This window comes from Siphateles boraxobius, unplaced genomic scaffold, assembly GCF_051911475.1.
Source record: "Siphateles boraxobius isolate OS27281-9 unplaced genomic scaffold, OSU_SipBor_1 19, whole genome shotgun sequence".
In the NCBI taxonomy this organism is placed as follows: Eukaryota; Metazoa; Chordata; class Actinopteri; order Cypriniformes; family Leuciscidae; genus Siphateles; species Siphateles boraxobius.
In genome coordinates, this window is record NW_027508799.1 from 28,041,342 (window position 1) to 28,066,936 (window position 25,595).

The 25,595-nt window shown below is 40.8% G+C and overlaps 1 protein-coding gene across 1 annotated transcript; it reads left to right on the forward strand.

Moving 5' to 3' along the window:
* The first annotated feature begins 4,147 nt into the window (after positions 1 to 4,147).
* On the forward strand, positions 4,148 to 23,889 carry tspan12 (tetraspanin 12). The gene is made up of 8 exons (XM_077234700.1): positions 4,148 to 4,636; positions 5,328 to 5,459; positions 6,726 to 6,808; positions 8,427 to 8,562; positions 13,718 to 13,783; positions 15,180 to 15,287; positions 15,839 to 15,982; positions 22,457 to 23,889. The coding sequence occupies exons 2-8, from the start codon at positions 5,394 to 5,396 to the stop codon at positions 22,757 to 22,759; spliced, it is 906 nt and encodes a 301-aa protein (XP_077090815.1). The 5' UTR covers positions 4,148 to 4,636; positions 5,328 to 5,393; the 3' UTR covers positions 22,760 to 23,889.
* The last annotated feature ends 1,706 nt before the right edge of the window (positions 23,890 to 25,595 follow it).

The following is a 25,595-nucleotide window of genomic DNA, read 5'->3' on the forward strand; positions in this document are numbered from 1 at the left end:
AGGGGGGGGGCTTACGTGAAGCACGTGGGATTTGATTGGACGCTGATGGAGTTGCGCGGAAGTTGAATTTTTGTGATTGCTTTCATGGGATTTGTAGTTCTTTAATTGCGCTATTTGAAACTACATCCACCGCCGTGGGATTTAATTTGGAATATGGTACATATGGACAATATGCAAATGTCCAGTTACACAAAAGAGTGTTTTCTCTGCAAGTTTTTATGTTGGTGTCGAGCTATATTTTTGTGAATTCTGCCCTAAAAATAAATAGGCTATATATACACCATATGAATGAATAGAATGTAGAGCTTTACATTTTGAACTGGAAATTCGTCCTTCTTTTGAATTTCAAATACCCCCTTTCCTCACACCTTTGAGGGAAGAGTTCACCAAAATATGTGCTTGACACCAACATAAACACTTATAAATAAAACACATTTTTGTGTAACAGGAAATTTACATTTTGTCCATATTGTACCAAATAACCATACATAATTTGTGTGTATGATAATAAATGGAAATGTAAAATTATATTAAACTATTTTATGACAACTATTGTCATAACTACTGTTACATGTATATCTAAATGTATAGGCTATTACATTTTTCTCCTGCTCAGTTTTTTTTTTTTTATCTGTGAAGTTTCCTTCTATAAATTTGTAGAGCATTTTACAGTTACTAAATAATATTATAACTTAAAATGAAAAATAGTATGAAAATTATCCTTAGCTTCTTTAAATTTTACATCATCGTGGTTATGAGAGACCAAGTTGAAAGTTAGGACTATTCTATAAGGGCCGACACACTTTTAGGGGCCCCAGATTATCGATTTTATTAAAGGTGCTCAAAGCGATGTCACGCGTTTTTAGGCCAAAACATTTTTTGTCACATACAACAAACATCTCCTCACTATCCGCTAGCTGCCAGTCCCCTGAACACACTGTAAAAAACACGGTCTCTGCAGACACCCCAGACTCCACAAATGGCAACAAAAGCAAACTGGGCTTACCCGCACCACGAAACATAACAAACTGTTCCAGTCAATAACCGATAAGAAGGGTTTGGGGGTTAGTGCGCGGATGAGGAGGAGGGAGGGTCTAGCTAGCCTTCGTTTTGTTTGACAATACTTTAAACGTCAACAAGAAGGGATGTCACCTGACATCGCTTAGAGCACCTTTAATAGAATGGGTGCGGTAGGAAACCCAACCTCATATTCTTTCATAGGGCCCAAAATTATAGGCTGTGCCCCTGTGAGAGACACACAAGCATTGTGTACAGTACAGTCTTTTAGTAGACAGCTTATGCCGTTTTGGCCTTTGGAGGGCAGCACTGACTGTAATGTGGGATGACAATTCAGATGTTTGCTCTAGACAGTTGCAATTTTGGTGCCTTCTGTGTGTAAGAGGCTTTTGTAAAACATACCGTAAGAAATTTGCCAGTGGAAGACAATGTAACTACCCAGCTGTCTCTTGAGAGGAAGAAACCTCAGCTTGACCCCACGTTTATTGTAGACAGTTATGATTTGGTGCAGTTGTGGTGGAAGAGGCTTTTATAAAACATCCCATTAAAATATTTTATTTCCAAGACAAAATTACCTCACAGCTGTAGACTGTTCTGCAAAGTGACATTGCACCTCAGCTGTCAATTTGGATCAAATAAAAATATGCCCGAGATCATAAACAGGAAATGTGGCTTTTCTGATGACTGTTCCATCCATTTGTGACCATTTGAAAGCTTGTCTTTTTATATTTCTTCTCATCCGAGTTTCCTGGTGCTATATTTGCACATTAGAATATTAAATAATATCAGTCAGTTAACAGTTAGAATGCTCAATATTGGTGTTGCGTATAGCATATTGGTTTTGCATATATGTATATGTAGCTACCTATGTATTTTTCTGAACAGTTTTCTAAAAAAAAATGTTTTGTTTGTTTTGATTTTTTATTTAATGACTAATTTTTTGTCTTTAAGCTGAACAATAAATATATTTAAAAACCCAACTATTAAAAAAATGAAATACATATTTAAAATAAGTGTTAGAACAGGCCGCTCTGATGTAAGATAATTAAATGAGAGAGTTGAATAAGTAATATAGCATGCAAATTAGCAAGTCTATTATTTTTGCAAGCAAAATCACTTAAAGGAATCACTTTAATGTCTGTCTTTGCCTTGCTCAAAGCCATTACATAACTGGGTGATTATTAAGGACTAATATCTGTTGTAATTATTACTGCTTTTGTAAATTAATATTTGCCCATGTAACATAATTGTAGACCATATGAATTACCAGGACAGCTGCAGCACAGTGAAATTAATCAACACACATTCCCAGATAACAGCAGATTGGGTCTCTCTCAAGATAATAATACGCCCATCAGATGTGACCTCTTCACCTGGGCATACGATATCTCAGGGGCGGGGATCTGGATACATGCCAAGAGCTGTTGATGCATGCGATTGGGAAGCATGTAATGACCACAGAAACTGGTTAAGCAGGTTAGAATGGCTAATACTATGAGGCACCCAAAAATGAGCGGGCCCAGAAGTTGACCCTAACTGGTCAGATACGACGTAAAGATCCTAAATGACTTAATGTACAAGTGTCTCCAATAAGACAAAGACATCCAGGGATTTGTTTCCTTCTAAGATATACTCTGATCACCACAAAGAACAAAATATTTATTTATTTATTTGAAATGGCATAACTATATGGGATTAATTATTTGAGTTTATTCTTATGACCTTTTTAAATGTAATTTTCATATAAACACTAGAATAGATTCTAGTGCGCTAGCATGTAATATTAGTAAAAATACCAAGTTCTGTCATGAAACAGATGGCGCAGGGTGATGGGTCCTTAATGCAACCTTATGATATTTACATAGTTAACTACATGGCACAAGTTTATTGGTTCATGTTGCATCTGCAGCCGATGAGCTTGCTACTCAACATTTAAATAGCTGTTTAGTGTTCACTATAGCAGTTTGCAGTGCTTTCAGAGTTCCTCTAAAACCCTTCACCTTCCCCAGTTCCACCTTTATAGATCTGCTACAGGTAATTGTATATGTGCTAATGTTACATGCTCAGAGCAGCATATCGGTGTTTGTATTGGCAGTAGCAAGTTCCTGTAGGCGATTTCGGAGCAGCTAGCAATAGCAAGCTAGCGTTGAAAGAATAAGATCCCACCCTCCCTTCAGAGCGCTCTCTAAAGCCATGCCTCCTTCAAAACACATGAACGCACACAGCAGAGTCTGAAAAGTGTCACGAAAGGAGAGATGGCATTAAATTACTTCATGTATCAAAGCACATAACATTATAATAATGAACGCAAACAACCAACAGAGCTCAGACTTACGGAGCACGAGGCCGTTGTTTTGGTTCAGGAGGAACTGTAAAAGGCGGCTACTTTCCGATTGCTGTCTGAGTGATGTAGCCTAACTGCGCAGATGACGTGTGATGTCTGCACAAACAGGGTTTGCGGGGTATGGAAATACATACACTGACAGGCAGGTAAGACATCGTATTATTGCATTCGGACCGAATGAAATGATTGGACGAACATTTTTTGGCCCTGAGACTTCCACAGACGATAGCCTATATGTAATTATATATATATATATATATATATATATATATATATATATATATATATATATATATATATATATATATATATATATATATATAGACCATTTATATATATATATATAGACCATTTATATAATTGATTGCTATCAGGATGTGAAGAGAATTAACAAAAAGGGTTTATGTTTATGTCTACCTTTTAACATCAGCAATAATCAACAGCAGCAGTATCAGCAGCAGCAGTATAGCAGATTTATTCATGCTAAAAATCTTCAGAGAGTTGTCATGATAGATCTGGAATACTTAATTGTATCTTCCTAACTGGGAAATAAATAGCCTATTACTACATGTTTAATAGTTACTAGTAAAACTTGAATAGCTTCTGAAAAAAAAAAAAGTTGATATCTGAACAAAGAAAAAAGTTGCATTTACTACTGCTTATAATGCTGTATAGCCTACTGTAGTATCAACATAGAGATTCTTTGTTTAAATAATAAATCAGCTTGCCATAATCGGGATGACCCAGAGATTGCCTTTAGGACCCGGAGGCACCGCTGCTCCGAATGACACTCAGCGCGTTAGAAGTGAAAGTCTCTTGCATGCTGAAGTTAAACACTTGTGGAAAGGCGAGGTGAACACAGCTGGTCTTGAATGGAGCATATAACGCCTGGAATGACAGTGAATGGATCGCAGCGAACACGCCCGACTGTTGCGCGCAGCTCCGTTAGGAATATCAATATGATTTTACATTGCATCTAAGTTTGAGGAGTTTCCTAAAACTTCATACTGGACAAAATATAAAGGGATTTTCTGTGCAGTACTTTCCAAACTTCTTTTTCTTGTTCTCTTTTGGATACTTTTTTTATTTTCTTTTTAAGAAGAAAAGTGTCCTGAGTGATCCTGGTTAATTTAACCACCCTTCAAGAAGAGACAGTTGCGACCTGTTGGTCTTTTTAAAATCACATGTTGCATTTTAAACCTCCCACAGATTTTTACAACATTATATCAAGACATTCTGGATGCGCACTGAACACGCACAAGGACGTATGACATGGTAGGATTTCAAAAACCTCCATAAAAACACCTTAAATAGCCTAAGATTATTTACTGGTCCCCCAGCCTGTCCTAAGTGGTCTTCAGAATCATAAAAAGTTTATTGCCAAGTATGTTTGCAAACTCAAGGAATTTGTTTCGGTGACAGGATAAGCTTCCAGTAAACAGAGACAACAACAGTGCACAGATAATAAAATAAATACCAAATTAAGATATATCTGGATAAGACATATGTATACAAAATAGACCAATTTGTATATGCAGGTGTGCTACAAATAGAATTGAGTAATTAACAGGGAATGGAATAAAACGAGGTAAAATATGGTCCAATAAATATAAGTGATATTGCATTTAGTTGCACAGTGGGGAGAACATGTAACTGTTTGTGATGTAGATTGCCTGGGGGAAGATACTTTTCTTTAGTGGTTTAAGATGGTCTCCCCACCTGGTTAGATGGCCTTAGCTGGTTTAAGATGGTCTCCCGGTATGATCAAACTGGTATTCAGGTTGTTTAGCAGCTGTAATGTGATGACGAGGCCAAACCCCATTTACAACCAACCAAAAGCCCAGCCTTACCAGGCTATGAGACCAACAAAGACCAGCAACCTAGAGTGGTTTCTGCAGCAGCGATATGTTCATCTTTACATCTCAAGCAAGCTGTATGTGATTGTTAATTGTTGTTTTCTCCTCAGCGGTTATGGTGCCTTGGTGGCAGAAGTTAAAATGAGGTCTTTTGGCGAGCAGTTGGTGTGCTTAGAATGGCCCGGGAGGATTCGGTGAAATGTCTGCGCTGTCTTCTCTACGCGCTCAACTTTCTCTTCTGGGTAAGACGAGTCCAAGTCGGAGCAGGTGGCCGAGCGAGCGCTCACGTTACATGGCACGGTGCTGCTGTGCGCTCTCCAAGACGCGCAACAGCCACTCTCTCACCAACACACGCGCAATCTGTGTTCCCTCCCTCCTCATCCTATGTTATCTTTATGTAGAGGACCGCTTGAATCCCAGCTATGCTCGAATGGCACACAGCTCACATTCTGCTGCGGCCGCTATTTTTAGGGAAATAAATGTGATAAGCACCAGGGTGTGTTTTTAGACCAAGAATGCCTGCGTAAGGCAAACTAAACCCATGCCACTAATATTGCTGCATGTCAAACATAGCACAGTACCTAAATAGGTTTCCAAGCCAACCGGACACAAACATATCTCCATGTTTTTAATATTCAGAGGCCCCAAAGACAACTAAAATGCATGAATTTTACTGCATTGCATAATCAAACCAAGTGGCATCTGTAAGAAAAGTGTGCCAGACTGTCTTTCAGAACTATAATTTCACTTTTCTGAGCCAATTTTATGATTACTAGCTGCTCCAAAGGTGATTGGCTGTATCCAGTCAAAGTAGTTCATGGTGTCCCACTAACATTTGGCAGCCAGAAAGTGTCTAAATACTTTTTTATTCTAATTTTAAATATTTGATAATAAAGTAAATATAATGTATGTATATATGTATATATATATCAACATAATATCTAAATATAGAAATAAACATATATAATAAATAATTAGACCAAAAGTGATTTGTTTTTATCAAACCATAAACATTTTTTTTTTAAATATGAGGGAAGAACAAAACACTAACCTTGGTTAAGGTATTTATCTGCCAAATTTATTGGGCAAAAAGACAAACTACAGCTACATTTATTTTTTATATACAAAAAAAAGCTTAGAAAAACAAACAGCTCACAGGAAAAAGCATACATTGACTGCAACATAACCAGTTATTAATTAATATTTTGTTGGTTCTCTCGTTTTTGCATGCATTTATAATTTCTTTGTCTGACAGCCTATAGCCAAAAATTATATCTGCACAATTTCGCATGTTTGCGTTATCACAAATAAAAAATGTACTTCAAGCACAAGTGCGCAATATGCTTGCTAAATCGTTAACACTTTTTAAATAATACTTGGATAAAGGGTGAATATGTCAATTTTCATATAGGGCGGACATTGATTTTGACCACTACTGTAAATGATATCTTCAAAAATGCATGTTTAAGTGTGGCTTAAGTACTGTGTTTTCTTCTCATTTTTCCAAGCTTATGGCCCTGTGTGTGCTGGGAGTGTCCGCCTGCCTCAGGGATCACCTGAACAATGTGCTCACCTTAACTGCAGACACCAGGTGAGAGGCAGTGGATGGACAGATGTGAGCCGTAAAATCCTTTAATTCGGGGCAGCGGTCCATGTAAAGGTCTAATTTACTGTTTTCCAACTTTTCAGCCGGCCTGGATCAAATTGCCTCAAGCTTATGAAGTAATTACAAGCATGAATGAGGTGTGCAGTTCAAGAGAAAAAATCAGATAAATGCATTAAGTTGCCAGTGGAGGCAGGGCCTGGGTTGAAAACCATTCATTTGTGTATGTTTTGTAGTTTTTTTTTAATCATCTCAAGCATTAAAGGAAAACTGCATGAACAATCCCAAAAGAAACAATATTATCCTGGAGGCAAGTAATTAGTGTTGACAAAAAGCAATTTATCACCAAGATGTGTATTATAATTACTGAGGCCTCTGTGGGCCACATCATGTCATGAATGGGAATCAACAGAGAGAAAATTGTTAAAACCTGATTGTACACAACAAATAGGTTTACCAGAGTTGCGTTGCAGTAATATGCTGAGTCAGCCCTCCTATGATGACTGTAAAAATCTCATCCCTGCAGAATGAAACATAACAGGATATCAACTAGAATAGAACGTTTCAGACTTATACAGATGTGTGTATTTGTGTGTGATCTTTAGTTAGATATTTACCTCAGGAAATATTCAGTACAAGTTAAGCTTAATCGACAGCCCTAATAGCATTATGTTAATTTTCATTAAAGCAAAAATAGGTTATGGCGAGGCACTAACAATGGGCCAATTTTTGGAGGTTTTAAAAGGTGTGAAGCTTTAAAATTGATAAAAACACAAATTCTTCTGTTATAACTTAAAACTCTTAAAAGTGAAACAGTTGTTTTAGTATTTTAGGTTCTACAGGGTCTTGGGTTGTCATGATAGTGAAAGTGTTCACAAGTTTACACAGAAAAGGTTGCATTTTTCTCACACTAAGGGTATGTTTACCTGACAATAATGTACTAAAAATAGTTTTTTTATAGTTTACACAGATAACAGTATCATTCTCAGAAACATGCGCTTTGGAACCGGTTTTCAAAAGTTAGCTTTTTTAGTCCCCCAAAACGCCACTGTTGTGTAAATGAATGGCCAGAACGCATAAAAACTGTTTTTAGTTGAAAATAGTGTCATGTAAACAGCTCGTAAAATCATGTTTACATGTATTTTGTTTACATCTTGTGGCTATATTATTGAAATAGTATTTTAATGTTTACAAATTGGCCTCAATTCCATTGTAAGTGTCTCACTGGCACAACAGATTTTTGCTTTTTTAAAGAAAAGGAGGGATACATGGAACAACATTATGCCTCAAAAGCTTAGCTTAAAGTATTCAGAATCCAGAATATTCCTTTAAACTGTAGCTTTTCCATGACGTCCTTAGTGAAAACATTGTTGCATCTCAGAAAACTGGTGCAAAAGATAGCCAAACAGAAGTAGAGACAGCAAGAGACAGGAAGAGCGAGAGAGTTTGCATTCCTACAGAGTATAACCACTGTTTATTTGCAACTGGTGTATTACTCAAATATGCTGCCCTATGAGAGAAGGAAGAGGCAAGTGAGCAGGATGGATGGATAAATAAACAAAAAGCCTGCCAAGAAATGACTCTTCCTCTCTCTCTGCTCCTCAAGACTGGAGGAGGCAGCCGTTCTCACATACTCCCCCGTCGTCCATCCTGTCGTCATCGCCGTGTGCTGTTTTCTCATCATCGTGGCCATGGTGGGCTACTGCGGCACGCTCAAGTGCAGTCTGCTCCTACTGTCTTGGGTGAGTAGAACTGGGAAGAGAAGAAAACAAAAGACGAGCACAGCAGGAACATTGTGTGGTTTGGAATGTGTGTGGTTTTGTGTACCGAGAATATTTTAAGTTTAGCTGGCACTGACGTTGCTGACCCCAAACTCCCTCGAACCAGATTCAAACAAGTCTTGCTTTCTTTATCCACACATCTCCGCAGAGACCATTGTGTCTTCACTTCACACACTAGAGGGGAGTAGAGAGAGATGTCACATCCTCAAAGCCATCCTGAACCCATTTCACTTCTGTAACGTGATGTATTTCCATCTGCCTACTTCCTTTTTATATAGTTAAAAGAACCCGGATGACCTATTACTTCCGGCGAGAATTTGAAGTGCGCATTCGATGGACACTTTACTATCCCATGAGTCCACGGGAGAGGATTTGTAATAGAGGCGAAGAGATGCAACTGATGCCGAAGGTCACATGACAGTGACAATATGGCGGATGTAGTACTTCAACCATACTTTTTGAACAGTCGCGAATTTAATTTCAAAACAAATGTAGTACCTATTATACAGTATGCGATTTAGTATGCAGCAAGGGTGATTGGCGAGAAGAAATTGTGGGACGGGTCGAGCAAGCTTTTTGATGAAAGACTATTCATTCGACCGAAAGAGATATTTAATATCTAAGCTGCTCACAGATCGTGAGGTGAAATTGAAATTCAAGTTAATCTGCTATTTTAAATAATTTCAAAAAATATTTTGTAAAAATTGTTATTGATAAAGTATAAACATTAATATTTTTAGTACATTTTTACCAAGACTAACATTTGAGCATTTTTGGAATAACATGCAATGATTATTCATGCACAATAAGCTGATCAACATGCATTGAGGATGAGAATAAGCACAAAAAAAATGTGTCAGTGTGTTGATTACAATTGACCATACTTGCCATGATCTTTTATGATGTAGCAAAATCCCTGCAGGCAGAAAAAGTCATGTTAACTAATAATACCACAGCATAACATCTAATCAAATCCTGATGAATAGCCTTACAGTCCCAAGTCCCAACCAATATTGTTTTACACTCGGAAATGTGTCTTATTATAGAAGTTATATGCATTGTGAATGGAGTTTCATTTTGTTTTTGACTCTCTGCTACAGATATCTGTGTTCAAATCTAGCATGACACATTATAGCCACAGGAAGTCACTTCTTACCATATTCGCACCTCATAACTACACTGGGATACTACAAGGCAATATCTTTCTTATATTAGATGTCATGGTGCACCCTGCGTCTAGTTATCCGTATCATCCGAATGTGTGTTTCAGATGATAATAACTTCCTCAGACACTTGTAGAAACTCGCTCTATAGGTGATGGAGGTCGTAAAGCTCTTGCGACTCTGAGACAAAGAGTTAGACAGGAGTAATGTATGAGCACTGAACTTCACTCAGCATGATAGACTGTCAAGGAGGGCCAAATACAGGCCACATAGTTATATCCATTGTGAGAGATTGTTGTGTGTTTTTTTAGACAGATGTGTTCGTGACATTGTGACTTCTGAAATGGCAAGATCTTGACAGGCTGTTAGCACATATAATATAAATGATTTGGGGAGGAAGGAAAATCCACCCTCTATCTGACCCTTAGAATTAAACGGGCTGCTTTTTCTACTTTAAAGACACAGTCCACCCAAAAATTTAAATACTTCATTTGGTTCCAAACCCATTTGATGTCGAAACGCAAAGAAAGATATTTAACAAAGTAACCTGACTGTTCCTTTTCCCTTCAGTGAAAGAAAAATTATGTAATTTAATTGTTTAATATTTTTGTGCTAATATATATTTTAATATTAATAATATATATTTATATTTACATATAATATGTAATTATATATAGTCATATATATATATATATATATATATATATATATATATATATATATATATATATATATATATATATATATATATATATATATATATTAAATAAGAAATATGCATGAAACAATACATTTTGACAAGATGCCTACTGCTCATGCAGTGAAATTAGAACTGAAGTTAAATTTACTTTTAATTTCCAAAATATTTTTAATTTGTTTTAAAATAAAAACATTTAACTAATAATATTTTTGTTTAATAAAAAAAAAATCAAATCTAAACCAAAACATTAGAATCAAATAACAAAAATAGAATAATTTTCAAACCCTCTGCAATTTTAATCTAAAATCTTGATGTTAAAAGAAACGTTCATGTCTGTGATTTCTAAGCTACCGTTTTCCAGCTTCTATGAACATGTTGTTCTGTTTTATTTCCAAAGAGCAAGGATAATTCGGTTTTCTATGCAATCGCCCCTTTGAAAGGCTGTCATTGTGTAATATTTAGAAGGTCAGCAAATCTATTTTATGATGATGAATTGACAAAATCCCAGCATGAAGGGGGAGGAGAGAGTTAGCAGAGGGCTGTTTTGTGGCTGTCAGTCCCAGGTGTGCGGCGGGCGAGAGGGTGGGGTCCCGTCTGCTGATCCACACTGAGGACCTGTTTTCTGGGACTCCTTTGCCCATCTGTCCCCCTCCTCTTCCTCTCTCTGTGTCTCCATTCATCTCCTGAGGAGCCTTTCTCCTCTCCTCTCTGCCCCAGTGGGCTTGTGTTACCCAGAGGCTCAGTGACAAACAATAATATCTGGCTGAGATACAATAGGTAAACCAATCCAGGAGGAGAGCGGGAAGACATGAAGAGAGGAGAGGCACTTGGGTTACGTGGACGCTCTATTCACCAGCCGCCCTCTCACTGAGTGCTGCGACCTGGCCGGACACACACATACACATTAACTTGAACACTCTCAGACACTCTTTGTCCTGTCAGAGCAAAGAAGAGGAGGAGGCAATCGAGAGATCAGGAGAGCAGATAGGAGTTCATCTTGAATGGTGGAATAGATTTAAATTTTCAAAGAATTTATGAATTAATTGCTTTTTAAATGTCATTTTGTGAACAGCTTCTAACTAAACTTCCCTGACTTCCTGAAAGCCTGTTGACTGATTTTTATGTGATGAACCTAGGTCGTTTTTGCCAGGAAATCAAAAAGATCTGACTTTTAGGAGACTCTCTTCTGTTCAATGGCACATGAAATTAATGCTTATAGTCCACCCAATCAGAATCGAGTATTCAGACAGAACATGGTATAATAACATGTAACTGTTATTACATTACCTTTGCTTTTAAAGCTGCAGTCCGTAATTTATTTTGTGTTCAAATTTGACAAAATTGATATGATGAGCGAGTACATCATGAATCCATTTTCCAAACCGGGTTTTTGTCTTATCCTAAATCACTATGGTTCACCTATTTTAAGTGTTTATATATTTTATATTCGGTCAGGTCGCCACCACTGCGGAGTACCCCAGTACCTGTGTGACTCGTCATAGACATAAACAAAGAGAAGTAGCTCCAGCTACAATGTTTTTCTGCAAGACGCATGCAGTTCTGTTTATTAACAGCTAGAGCGCCAAAAGTTACAGACTGCAGCTTTAAAGCTCACAGCTCACATTTCTTATTTCAAATAAAAAAATCTGACAATGACACTCTCATGAATGTTGCTTATATTATAAAAATGTATATATTTCAGGTTGGTCCAGGCGTCCAGCTAATGAGTAATCTTTAATTAAATACCTAATATCAGCCAGTATGGAAAAATAATTAAAAACATCTCTCTAATGTTGGCCAATAACCAATATGGTGCACTATGCATCCCTAATCACTTAAAAAAAACTAATAACACACATATTTCCTCAATAAGACAACCAATTTGAGGCGTCCATCGTGTCCATAGCATTGGTTGTCCAAATCTCTAACTGCAAGTATACCCCAAAGCACCAGTTTAATGACATTAACAGTAGCCATCTGTCAAAACATATCTGATACGACTTAATACTAGACTCTAGATGCATCTAACTCTCGTTCTGTTTGGATGACTAAGTAAAAAAGGGGGTGTTAATCGTTCCGGTCAAAAGGAAATACATCCATTTCACAGTGTCCTGCTTTCTGTAACAGTATACTTGCCAAAAAATGTGTGAGTGTGAAAGAGGAAGAGTAAAACTCTCAACAAATCAATAAACTGAGAGGTCGCTGAGAGAATGTAACCTCTCTTAACCCGAGAAAAATGTGTGTGTTTGCAGATGAGCCAGCTTGTCGGGAACTTCCAGGGGTTACAAGTTCACACTGGACATATTTGAAGGGCAGATATTAGCAGGGAAGGGTGTGTAGAGAAACAGTTGTCTTTTTTTTTTTGTGGTAAGTGTCTGACAAACTAGCTGAGATGCTAACACAGGCGTAGAATAGCCACAAATATTTAGATTCTCCCAAATAAACAAGCTGTCAGACGGGGTCTGCTCTGAATGCGGCTCCTAACACTGTCATTCATCTTGATTATCTCTCTCAAAGTGTGTGTTCAACCGAGGGGAACTATGTACGTTAAAGAGATTTTGAGAAAGACAGAGTGTCTTTGTCTTCAGGAAGGGAGGAGATGAGATGTATGTGTTAGTTTGCCCTAAATACAAAATCTGTGCATTTGCGAATGCAAAAAACGTTTTGTTCCATCCACCCAAGCATATTAAGCATACTGCATACTACTTTTTTAATATCGGAGACATTAATAAATAAACAATTCAACTAGTACTATGCTACATTGTTATCACTATGTTCTCGTTATGTTTCATATTTAAGTCTTCTAGTGACATCCAATTATCAACTTTGAAAAAAAATGTATGTATATATATATATATATATATATATATATATATATATTTACATTGTACATTTATTTGCAATTGTATAATGTATAATTGTATATATGTTATTTGCGATTGTATAATGGGATACAGTATGCTCTGTTACATTTACATATATTGCAAAGTATACATCCTGCACACCGCAAAAAAAAGCATGACTAATATGCTATTCTGAACACAGCCTGTCACAATTGCTCGAAACTCCCGAGAGAAGACCTGAGAGACAAAACAGACCTCAGAATCCAGATCCGAACATACATGTACAAGCACACAAACTTTGCTCTCATTTCTCTATGTCTGATCATCAACACCTTCCTTCTGCCCTATTGTTTCAGAACATATTTTTAACCAAACCATTTCTTTTCTTATGTGTGTGTGTGCATTCCCAGTATTTTGGCAGTCTGATGGTGATATTCTGCGTGGAGCTGGCCAGTGGAGTGTGGACGTATGATGAGGTGTGTGGTGCTATGAATAAACAGAAATGCCTACTCTGTCTCTTCCCTCTCTCACGTCAACAACGCGGCCGCCACATGGCCGTTCCCAGGAGAAAACATAATGAGGATTCGATTTCTGAACCGCCTGCTTACGGTCTAATCTTAACTATTATGACTTCAAAAGCCCGACTCAAGCATACTTCCTTTTGGGGAGTTAATAAGCAGAGTGTTTTTGTGTGCGGATTGAGAATGGAGTCACCTATGTAAATGCTCTAGTTGGCTCCAAAAGCCAGATTAGCATCAGGCTTTACAGAAACCTGTCCCGGATCTGTGCAGACTAAAAGATTTGATCAGCAAGGGGAAAAGGGATTGCAGGTAACATCTGCTTCTGTTAGCCCAGGGATACAAGAGATAAGGCGCACCTCCAGGGGGAAGATATCACACACACACCTGGCTTTAATCTAGCTTCTCTCACTCAGACATACACAGCTTCTGCTTCAAGATACGCTCTTATCACAAACCTCAAAACCTTTGCTGGGTTTGATGGTCCTATTGTGCTGTTGTGGCCTTATGCGACCCCTGTGAGCGTAAGGGCAATGAGTGTTTATTCTGCTGCACCTGGCCTGGTTACATGTTATCAGCTGTATCAACAGTGCATCCATTCCAACTTTCTTCAGTTTAAAAGTCAATATGAAATGGCATTTGCGACCCATTTTATTTCCAAAATGTGACTTATTTCAGAGTGAAACTGGTTATTGAGAAAACACTGTAGAATGAGACTTCATTTTATAAATTAGAATTGGATAGGACTGAGAAAAGTGGCCATCCTAATGGCATTAATCCATCCCATCCATCCATCCATCCTTCAACTTTATATTTCTATGCAGGTTTATGCACCTAAACAGTATTTTTAATACTGGTTAAAAAAAAAAAAAAAAAAAAAAACATTTTTGAAAGGAAATCTTCTTTCTTCAAATAGTCGATTGCGATCTCATGTTGACTTCAATCTATTCTGCTTTGGCAAGTTCTGCTGCCCAAAATAAGAGATGACACTCCTAACCTCCGGGCATTGTGGGTACTTATCGTATGCCCATCATATGAGACAGAAATGCCTCATGAGGACTAAATTGTTAAATGCCAACTACTTTATAAACAACAGATGCATGCACTTGTGAATAGGGCATTTCATAGCTAGCCAATAAAGTGGTCACAAGAGAGCCTAAAATTGGCCGTGTGGGCGTGTGAATGGTCCTTTAAACTGCCTTGAAAATACATTGTTTTTGTTTAGGAAACGTCCTTAATAACAGTGCAGGGAAATTATTTTTATGTGATTACAAAATCACAAGGGCTTTTAAAATTGTGAAATTATTTCTTCATGAATATTTCTCCATAACTCCCCCTCTCTCTCTTTCTTCAGCCTATGGTACAGAGGTCTGATATGATAAGTCTAAAGTCACGCATGCCTCATTTTGGCCTGCAGCGCTACCAGTGGCTCACGCATGCCTGGAACTCTTTACAGACTGAGGTGAGAGGTCAGAATCATCACCAGTAGTACACCTCATCCAACACCTACGTAACCACACACAAGGCAACAAGTTGGTGTCAAGTAATTTTATCGGTGTCACTGAAAGCAAAAATGCTGAGTGAAGCCAAGCTTCAAATCAGTCACCATTTGATGTTTAAAGATGTATTATGCTTTTCTTTTTCTTTTCTACTTTTTCAACTTTCTTTATAGTGTAATTTTGCTGTTTGAACATGAAAAAGGTTTGCAAAGTTAGGGAGTTATTCTCTATATCATTAAGGACTGTTTCTGAACTACCTTTTCTTCTCATTTAAATAATTCTCGCCCAAGGCATACGCAAAAAAAAGGGGACAAGGCCTAGTTGAGTTGCGTTAGTAGTTTGTTGAAAGTTGCGGGAGGAGGGACTTCATAGAGGCCGGAACTAAGGGAGGAGAGGTGCAGCAATGATGTAAAATATGTATGCAACCTATATGCATGGAATACACAGGCCAATATATAGTTCCTTTCACTGAGCATAGTATGAAAATGTGCTAACTTTCATACCTGCCTTACAGTTGAAGTGTTGTGGAGTGATCTACTTCACTGACTGGCTGGAAATGACAGAGATGGAGTGGCCACCTGACTCCTGCTGCTCCAATCAATATCCAGGGTGCGCCCGCAACGCCCACTACCATGACCTCAGTGACCTTTACCAGGAGGTGAGTTTATTTTTGATATTGATTCAACATCTGGAAATAGTAAATGTATTCTTGTTTCTTGTAAGGGGTCTTCTTACAAGTGGTCTAATGGCATTTCATGGCACGTGTCAAGTTATGATGCAACAGCTGAAGATGTTTGTCTGCATTTGTAAATAGACAAACAATTAAAAAATATTGCAATGTCTAACCTGGATTGATAACTTTGCTATAGTATTGCGGTGAACCAGTGTAAGACTTATGTTCAATTATATGAAAACAAAAATAATTCAATATTGACTTCTAAAAGCCACTTTTTGTGATGTCTATTCAATGATTTACTCATCTGTCACAATAGTGTAATTTCATTTTAATTTTAATTTGGGGGCCTAGCAAATATTGATATGTGAAATAGCATGTGATTAATTTGATTAAAAAAGTGAACTGATTGACAGCCCTAATTAAAACGTGACTTTGTAAAAATGAGGCGAGACAGCGGAGAGATTCACTTTCCTGCTGAGCATGAGTTTAATCAAGCTGTATTGCCAGTGGGTGTTATGAGCGACTCCAGCAGTGCAATTAAAATAAGTCACGTAGCTCAGAGACACACCCGTGTGTGGAGTCCTAAAACACACGGTCGAGGTCAAACACAACACCGTGTCTCATCCAGCACCCAGCTCTTCAGATGCCCTGCCTGTGACACGTCTGCCACACTATTGTTAAGTCTTTGAAGGTTTTGCTAAATGTTTAAATATCTTTGAAGTTTTTAGGTTTATAGGATAAAATGAGTTTTTATTCTTATAGACAGAGATAGATAGAACAATAGATAGACAGAGCAATAGATAGAATGATACATAAATAGAGATAGATAGATAGACAGACAGACAGAGCAAAAGATAAACAATAGAATGATGAATGGATGGATGGACAGACAGATAGACAGAGAGATAGATAGACAGACAGGTAGAACAGAAGATAGAGAGATAGACAGAATTATAGACTGAACGATGGACATTACAAACACAGTGTTTTTTTGGTACACACACACTTCCTGTCTCTCTTTCTGAGTGGATGACAGAGGAATTACTCCACTGTATAAATCCCTCACTAACAGGAAATAGTTTACCTGCTCTTCCACACTTCAACATAGGAAATACCCAAAAAACACGCAGGCACACACGCGAGCGGATGAACGGGTCACATTGCTCACATATTAGTGTGGCAGCTGTTGTAGGGTAGATTTACATGAAAACAAACTGTTAAAGCAGAAGTGTGATATTTTTTTTCTGTTAGTTTCTCACATCCAAGTTAATGTGAAGAGACAACAGTGATCTATTAGAAGGCTTTTTCCACATAGTTTTTTTGACTGGCCTGACATAAATAATTACATTTTTTGAAATTCTGAATATTGAAACAGGAAGTGCAATGAGAGAAAAATGTAAATGGTAACTTGATTTTATCCATTAGTAATTGTTTGGATTGTGAAAAGCGGGCATACATTTCATAAGGTAGCTAATGCTAATTTGCTAAAACAATTGCTAAATAGCCACTTGGCTATTGGTAAAGTAGGAATTAGCTGATATCAGCGAAAAAAGAAAGTTCCCTATCGGTCAGTCACTACAACGTAGGTCATGACTGACCAATAGGAATCTCGCTAGAGAGGCCAATCTACTTCGAGTGAAACTAAAACAAGCCAATACACATTGGCGTGCAATCATTTGCAACAGCTGTGCAGCCTCGCAGCGCGGGTATTTAACAAGCAGCTGGTGCGATTGCACACTCGCTTTTTGCTTCGGAGCCAAGCACTTCGTATGCTGAACAGAGTGAATTTGAAAGCAAGCCTCTTCTGGATCTCTCCACTTTGGTGCGGGCGTGACGGCACAGCAGCGCGAGCGGTCTTTTTCTCTTCTCTCTCTCTTCTTTGTTTGTTGTTTTAAAACTGAGCAAACAAAAAAGCTGTTTTCACGGCTGGTAAGGTGCGCGGTTAAAGCGCTCAACGGCCGTTTTTACGGCTGTCAAGGTGCGCGATTAAAGCGCTCAACGGCCGTTTTCACGGCTGGTAAGACCAGCGAGAGAGAATCGCGCTCAGACAGGTGCACATTCCTGTCTGTGTTCGCGGTGACCGTTCCCCTGCGTGCTTCAGCACCAAGGAGAGCAGTCTCTAAAAGAGCTTACACAGATAGTTTGTGTCTTTTTCAAGATGACATTCTATCTGTGTGTTTCTGGATGCGGTCGTTACCTGGGGTCGCGGGATGGTCACGATCGCTGCCTTGTGTGTCTGGGCCTCGAACACGCACAGGCAGCGTTCGTGGATGAGTCATGTACCCATTGTGGGAAGATGACCATCTCGGAGCTGAGGTCGAGACTCACGTTCCTGCAAAGGGGCGGAGTCCCCGTGCCTGCACCTCGTTCCAAGCCCACTTCGCGGGTTGCTACGGGCAGTGACACGGGTGACCTGAGGATTACAGTGAGCGCGCTTCCTTCGGGGAACCAACCCCCTAGGAACCCTCACTCCTCTCATGCTCCGCAACCAGTTGAGCTGCCAACGGAACGTTCTGGACCATCCTCGAGATGTGTACCAGTCATTTCGTTCGGCGCTCCCTGCGAAGACCAGATGTCGATCGCTGCATCGGAGGGTGGGTCAGACCTCTCCGCGGACGACGGCTCGGAGCCGCTGCCTCCTGCAGGTGTGTCAGCGGTACCCGAGTCGGACCCTGAGATGATGGCCATGCTTTCCCGGGCCGCCAACAGGATCGGGCTCGTGTGGAACCCTCCACCGTGTCCCGAGCCCTCGAGGTTGGACGATTGGTATCTCGGGGTGGCGCGCGCTGGTTCTCAGCAACCAGCCCCAGTGCCTTTCTTCCCGGAAGTGCATGAGGAGCTCACAGGGACGTGGACGGCACCTTTTACTGCCAGAAACCGTCTCGGTGGCTCCTCCTCCCTCACCACCCTTGATGGCGGGGCAGCTAAGGGATACGCGCGCATCCCGCCAGTGGAACGGGCCGTTGCTATGCAACTGTGCGCTAACTCCACTTGGCGTGGAGAACCGTGTCTTCCTTCCAGGGCCTGTAAGTACTCGTCGGACCTGACCGGCAAGGCTTACAAGGCCTGTGGGGAAGCTGCCTCTGCCATACACGCTATGGCGTTGTTGCAGGTTCATCAGGCCAAGGCACTGAAGGACCTGCACGAGGGTGGTCATGATCCACAAGTTCTCCAATAACTTCGTACCGCAACTGACCTCGCGCTTCGTGCGACGAAGGTCACTGCGTGGTCAGTGGGTCGTGCGATGTCCACACTAGTGGTCCAGGAACGCCACCTCTGGCTGTGTCTGGCTGACATGCGGGAGACCGACAAGATCAGGTTCCTTAACTCCCCCGTGTCCCACACCGGCCTCTTCGGCGACGCGGTCGAGAACTTCGCCCAGCAGTTCTCGGCTGTACAGAAGCAGACTGAGGCCATTAAACACATCCTTCCGCGCCGGTCAGCTGCTGTCACCTGTTTGCCTCCTCAGAGACCACCCACTGCCAGCTGTTTTACTCCCTGACTGAGGGAACACTCGGCACGGACGCACTGGCACACAGCTGGCCCCGGGGCCTTCGCAAATATGCGTTTCCCCCAGTGAGCCTACTTGCGCAGACACTGTGCAAAGTCAGGGAGGACGAGGAGCAGGTCCTTCTGGTGGCTCCCTATTGGCCCACCCGGACTTGGTTCCCAGAACTCATGCTCCTTGTGACAGTCCCTCCCTGGCCCATTCCTCTGAGGAAGGACCTTCTGACTCAGAGACGGGGCACCCTATGGCACCCGCGTCCAGACCTCTGGAAACTCCATGTCTGGTCCCTGGACGGGACACGGAGGTTTTAGGTGACTTACCCCCTGAGGTACTTAACACGATCACTTCAGCACGGGCGCCGTCCACGAGACGTGTTTACGCCCTGAAGTGGAACCTGTTCATCGAGTGGTGTTCTTCTCGCCGAGAAGACCCCCGAAGATGTCTGATAGGGTCTGTGCTTTCCTTCTTGCAGCAGGGGTTGGAGCGTAGACTGTCTCCCTCCACCCTCAAAGTACATGCTGCCGCTATTTCAGCTTATCACGACCACATAGATGGCAAAGCAGTTGGAAAGCACGACCTGGTCGTCAGGTTTCTTAGGGGGGCGAGACGATTAAATCCTCCTCGACCCCCCTCCATACCCTCTTGGGATCTTTCCCTGGTGCTTCGAGCACTTCAGGATGTTCCCTTTGAGCCTCTGCAGTCAGTAGACTTAAAGCTTCTTTCCATGAAGACTTTGCTGCTGGTTGCACTGGCCTCTGTCAAGAGGGTAGGTGTAGTGAACCTCAGCGTGGGTGTAGGAAGAAGAAGACAGGGTCGGCGGAATTGGGACTCGCACTTTATTTAGCAACAAAAATAAAATAAACAAAAAAGGTGCGCTCGTGCGCCTTCACCGTAGTGAAACTCTACAGCAATGTCCAAACACTCTTCTCTCGTGGAAACAACTCAGTCCGTTTGTCAGTGTGCTCTGTTGCAGTCGCGTGCGAGTCCCAGGCCTCTCTCACTCCTCTCTCATTCCCGGCAGCTTATATGCGGTCTCCACGCCAATCACTGCAATCAGACACAGGTGTTCATCATCTGCACTTGACCCACTTACTCACTGCACAGCTCGCTGACTCGTCTCTCACTACAGACTTCGCAAAACCACGCCCCCCTCGCCACAGTAGGAGACCTGCACGCATTTTCGGTCGACGAATCGTGCCTAGAGTTCGGGCCGGGTGACAGCCACGTGGTACTAAGACCCCGGCCTGGCTATGTGCCCAAGGTTCCTACCACTCCCTTCAAAGACCAGGTAGTGAACCTGCAAGCGCTGCCTTTGGAAGAGGCAGACCCAGCCCTGGCTTTGCTCTGTCCCGTTCGCGCTCTGCGTATGTACGTGGACAGACCTCAAAGCGTCAGGACCTCAGACCAGCTCTTTGTCTGTTACGGAGGCCAGCAGAAGGGAAAGGCTGTCTCCAAGCAGAGGATGGCCCACTGGATAGTGGATGCCATCGCCTTGGCTTACCAAGCACAAGGCATGCCCTGCCCGCTCAGGTTGCATGCACACTCCACGAGAGGCGTAGCATCCTCCTGGGCACTGGCACGGGGCTCCTCGCTAACAGATATCTGTAGAGCTGCGGGCTGGGCGACACCTAACACGTTCGCTAGATACTATAGCCTACGTGTAGAGCCGGTCTCCTCCCGTGTTCTCACCCTAGACGGGTAGAAGCACTGAGAAGTCTGGCTCTGTCGGCTTGCTGCACCCTACTGTGCACCCTTATTGCTCCAGAGTAAAACCTGTCGAGTCCTCCATAACCCCTCGGCCCGGACTTGGCGGAGCGTCCGGCGCCAGGCCCTTACCCGCTGAATCCTTGAGAACCGGATCTGGGCTGGGTTCCATATGTGTGACCCTACGGGGATCCCATATGTGTATATTCCACGGCTGCTCCTATCGGAAGCCCGTGTCTTTCCCTTGGGCTAAGTCACCCATTATTTCATATGCAGTACAGCCTTCGGGCTAGTCCATATGCATTTCCACATAACTCTTTGAAGAAGTGGCTTCCGCAGCGTTCCTTCCTAAACAGAAAGGGCACGCTTTCCCAGTGTTATCCAATATCTCACTGTATGGGTTATCACGGAACAACAGTGTCAGACTCACTCTGTGTAAGCCTCCGACCTATCGTCCTTCCAGGCAAGAAGGTGTAGAGGCTTGCATGGGGGCGCTGGATGGGGTGCAGCAGCTGTGGTGCTTTGGTAGGGATTCCTATTGGTCAGTCATGATCTACGTTGTAGTGACTGACCGATAGGGAACGTCTCGGTTACATATGGTAACCCTCGTTCCCTGAGGGAGGGAACGGAGACGTAGGTCCCGTCGTCACATCTGCTGCCGCCCGCCGGGGCGACCAGCTTTTTCAGGCTTGGCTCCTCAGCAAAAAACTAGTGTGCAATCGCACCAGCTGCTTGTTAAATACCCGCGCTGCGAGGCTGCACAGCTGTTGCAAATGATTGCACGCCAATGTGTATTGGCTTGTTTTAGTTTCACTCGAAGTAGATTGGCCTCTCTAGCGAGATACCTATTGGTCAGTCATGACCTACGTCTCCGTTCCCTCCCTCAGGGAACGAGGGTTACCATATGTAACCGAGACGTTATTTCAAAATGTTCTTTGGAATTATGTTATTAGAGCTGCATTAAACCAGGAAAGAAATTATTAAAAATGTTTTGGCCATGATAGGAAGCTAATTAAAGAGTAAGTAAAATAAAATAAAATAAATTAGAAATAAAAAATTAAAATACATAAAAACTGTTGATTATTAAAAACTAAAAAACGTTATTAACTAAAAAGTTACTAAATCTTCCACCAATTAAGGATTAAAGTCAATGACACACAATTTTAATTATATATATATACGTATATACAATAGTCCATTTTGATTTCATGTTGACATAACTATACTACATTTGTTTTCAACAGGGTTGTGGTCCCAAGATCTACAGTTTTATCCGGGGCACCAAGCAGTTGCAGGTGTTGAGGTTCTTGGGCGTGTCGATCGGAGTGGCCCAGATCTTAGCCATGACGTTGACTGTGACACTACTATGGGCTCTGTATTACGACCACAAACCACCTGACCCAGCGTCCCCGGGTTCTTTAATCCACACGCACAGCCCCGCAGAAGACCCCCTGAAGCCCAGCCACTCACACCCACAAGCGCCTGAGGCCTGGGCCAATGCGCCCGCTAACGGACACACCCAGTTTGAGATGGAGCAGCTTTCCTAGCAGAGACTTGATGGTGACCCATCAGCTCCTTCCACACTGTGGAGACACTAAAGATGATGTTCCTGCCCTCTACTGACACTGAACGGATCGGACACCAGTGAACTGGACCAGAAAATGGACCTTAGGTGAGAGCCTGGATGACAAGATTTAGATGGTGTGAGTTGTTTTATACAAAACTTTATATACCTGTGGATAAAGCAGCTTTTGTGGTCATTACATGGAAAGAAGATGAGGATTTACTGGGTTCTTCCAAAATAAAGCCATTGCCTCTGTCTCTACCGACTTGAATTCTCCAGAGGGTGGTTTCTGGAATGAATCGTTTTCGCATAAATCTTCTTTCCTCTCAATGGAACGTGCCATCAGCACTTACAATGACCTAGTTGTAAACCACTAAATCTGGTCCAAACTTTACGATTTTAGCCACTATTTACACAAGAATCAGGAATTGTAAGAGATTTTTCAAGAGAATCTGCAATCTTGTTTGTCAAAATGTATTCTCTTCACATTGTGATCACAATTTAATTTAAGTTTGTTCAAAAAAATTCACAAATTCCTTCTTTCATTCAAGCTCTTTCATGCAGACACCAACTTTATTTTTCTTTATTAGCGCAAAGGCTTGTGTGTGGTACTATTAAACATTTGTCTTTGAGCATTCAAATTTATACAAAACAAAAACTGCCTGCCTTGGCTTTAACACAAGATCTCACCCAGCTCACATTATGAAATTTGACAAGCAACAGTCATAAAGGACAGAAAGAAAAAAAACAGCTAGGTCTCTATTTTCCACTCTCTCACACTCAACACGTGCACACAGACACAAACACACGTGGGCAGAAGCTTGAGTCTTAATGAGATTCTTCAGATGGAATCAAAACGTTGCTCATTGTGAAGATACTAGGATACATTTGTACGGATTTTCATGTCTTAATTTCACAGCGCCGTGATTGATTCACATGGATTGGTGCACTAAAGAGTGTTTTAGTTCTCGAAAGTAGTATTGATTTTCTATGCAGTCAGAAATAGTCTGCAGACAGCATAGGTTATACGAGGGCTAAACTTTGTTGAGGGTTTGAGAAACCTATTATGAAACTTGCATGTGAATCACAGTGCATTAAACACAGAAGACGTGATTTGTTAGCCAGTGTGTTTGTTCACAACATCTCAGCCATTATTTATTATGAGTGAGTCAAATGAGCAAATTTACGGATGGCTTTAAACCCTTAAAAGAATATCACAATAACATTTTAGGGAGGCTAATCAGTAATTCTATAAATTGTAAAAACATTATTAAAGGTTTAAGTAACCACAAAAGTTTTGACAATATTTACATTTATAAACATATATTAAAGTATTTTTCAAAATAATTTATAAAACTTAAAACTTTTAATTTTTGTCTTCTTTAAAATTATGTCTACTGATAATTCACTCATAATATAATGTAAAATCAGTCATTTATGATTTCATGTTTTATAATGCTTTCAAATACCCATTATATTGGGCTAAACTGTAACATTTTAAAGGACTCAAATTTCGTAAGAGTGGCTAAACTTTTGTCATAAAACCACAAGGTCCAGCATATTTCAACATAGATCTGACACATGATTCACCAATTTCATGCCTAGCAACCATTACGCTTCATTTTAAACAATTGAAGCATGCAGCAAAGCCTGGTTTCTTACCATGAAGTTACTTCCGGTGAATCAGGCTGATTTTCTGCAGAGCAATTTGTTTGCAAGTTTGAGCATTCCAGAGGTGTCACGCTTAAGTGCTACTGGGTGGAAACACAGGTGGAAGTTTTGGCCCCTCTCTGCACATGATGGAAGACATCCTCGGCTGAGGAGAAGTGCAGGGATTTAGCCCTGGCCTGCTTCATGAATTTGAACAGATGTAAAGCAATGAATAAAACATCTCAATGGAGAGTATATAGAAAGAGTGAGGAAGTAGACACATGGAAATGACACAATCTACTGTATGTCCGAATGGAACACTAGAATACTGTATTCTACACTATATCCTTCCTACTAATTTTTTAATACAGAATATAGGCTATATACAACACTAAACATTTCAAACGGTAGCATGCTAATGTGCCCTTCAAGTGGAGTCATAAATATCATAATTACAAGTTCCGAGCACAATGAATGAGTGAATTCATATTTTCGAGTGGGAAATTCTCAATGATGCATGTTGTGACTTTGTCAGAGGCGTGTCAATTTGAAACAAGGTGGAAACACTGATAGGGCCTATATAATACAGATATGCTATAATCTGAAATCAGTGGCTGGAATAAAGTTGTAGCAAATGGTGTTAAAGTCGGAATAAAACAGAAGTTCCGTCTTTTCTTCCCTATTATGATGTAAATCCCAGTGAAACGCCTCTCAAACAAGAAAAAAAATGAAGGGCAGGTCTTGATTTTGTTTGGGATTGGGAATTGATTGGATAGTTATCGTTTGCTATTGCAGAGTCTGCTTCACTTTACCATGTATAAAGTGACAGAAATTAATATTTTTCAACACAGTGAGATAGGTTTATTATTCATAATAGCTTACTTCCAGTTAGGACTTCACTGTTGCACATTGGACATTCTGGCAAATAGCAAGTCATCCAAGTATACAGAAAACATCATTCACAGAGTAAACTGCAGAAATAGCATGAACAGTATACTAGTACGCTAATCCACATAGCTTGTGGAGAGCTAGACATGCTCCTGTCAGCTTCCTCTTTCCCCCACCGCTCATTGCCAGTGCAGGATTTGATTTATGAAACAGAGAGGAGCACACAGGATTGCCGTTATACAAAAGACATACTGTTTCCTCTCTTGTTGCGAACACCCCCT

Coding starts and splice junctions, on each gene's coding strand:
- tspan12 (XM_077234700.1), top strand. CDS start 5,394: ATGGCCCGGGAGGATTCGGTGAAATGTCTGCGCTGTCTTCTCTACGCG. Junction 6,809..8,426: donor ACCTTAACTGCAGACACCAG/GTGAGAGGCAGT, acceptor CTGCTCCTCAAG/ACTGGAGGAGGCAGCCGTTC. Junction 15,983..22,456: donor TCAGTGACCTTTACCAGGAG/GTGAGTTTATTT, acceptor TGTTTTCAACAG/GGTTGTGGTCCCAAGATCTA.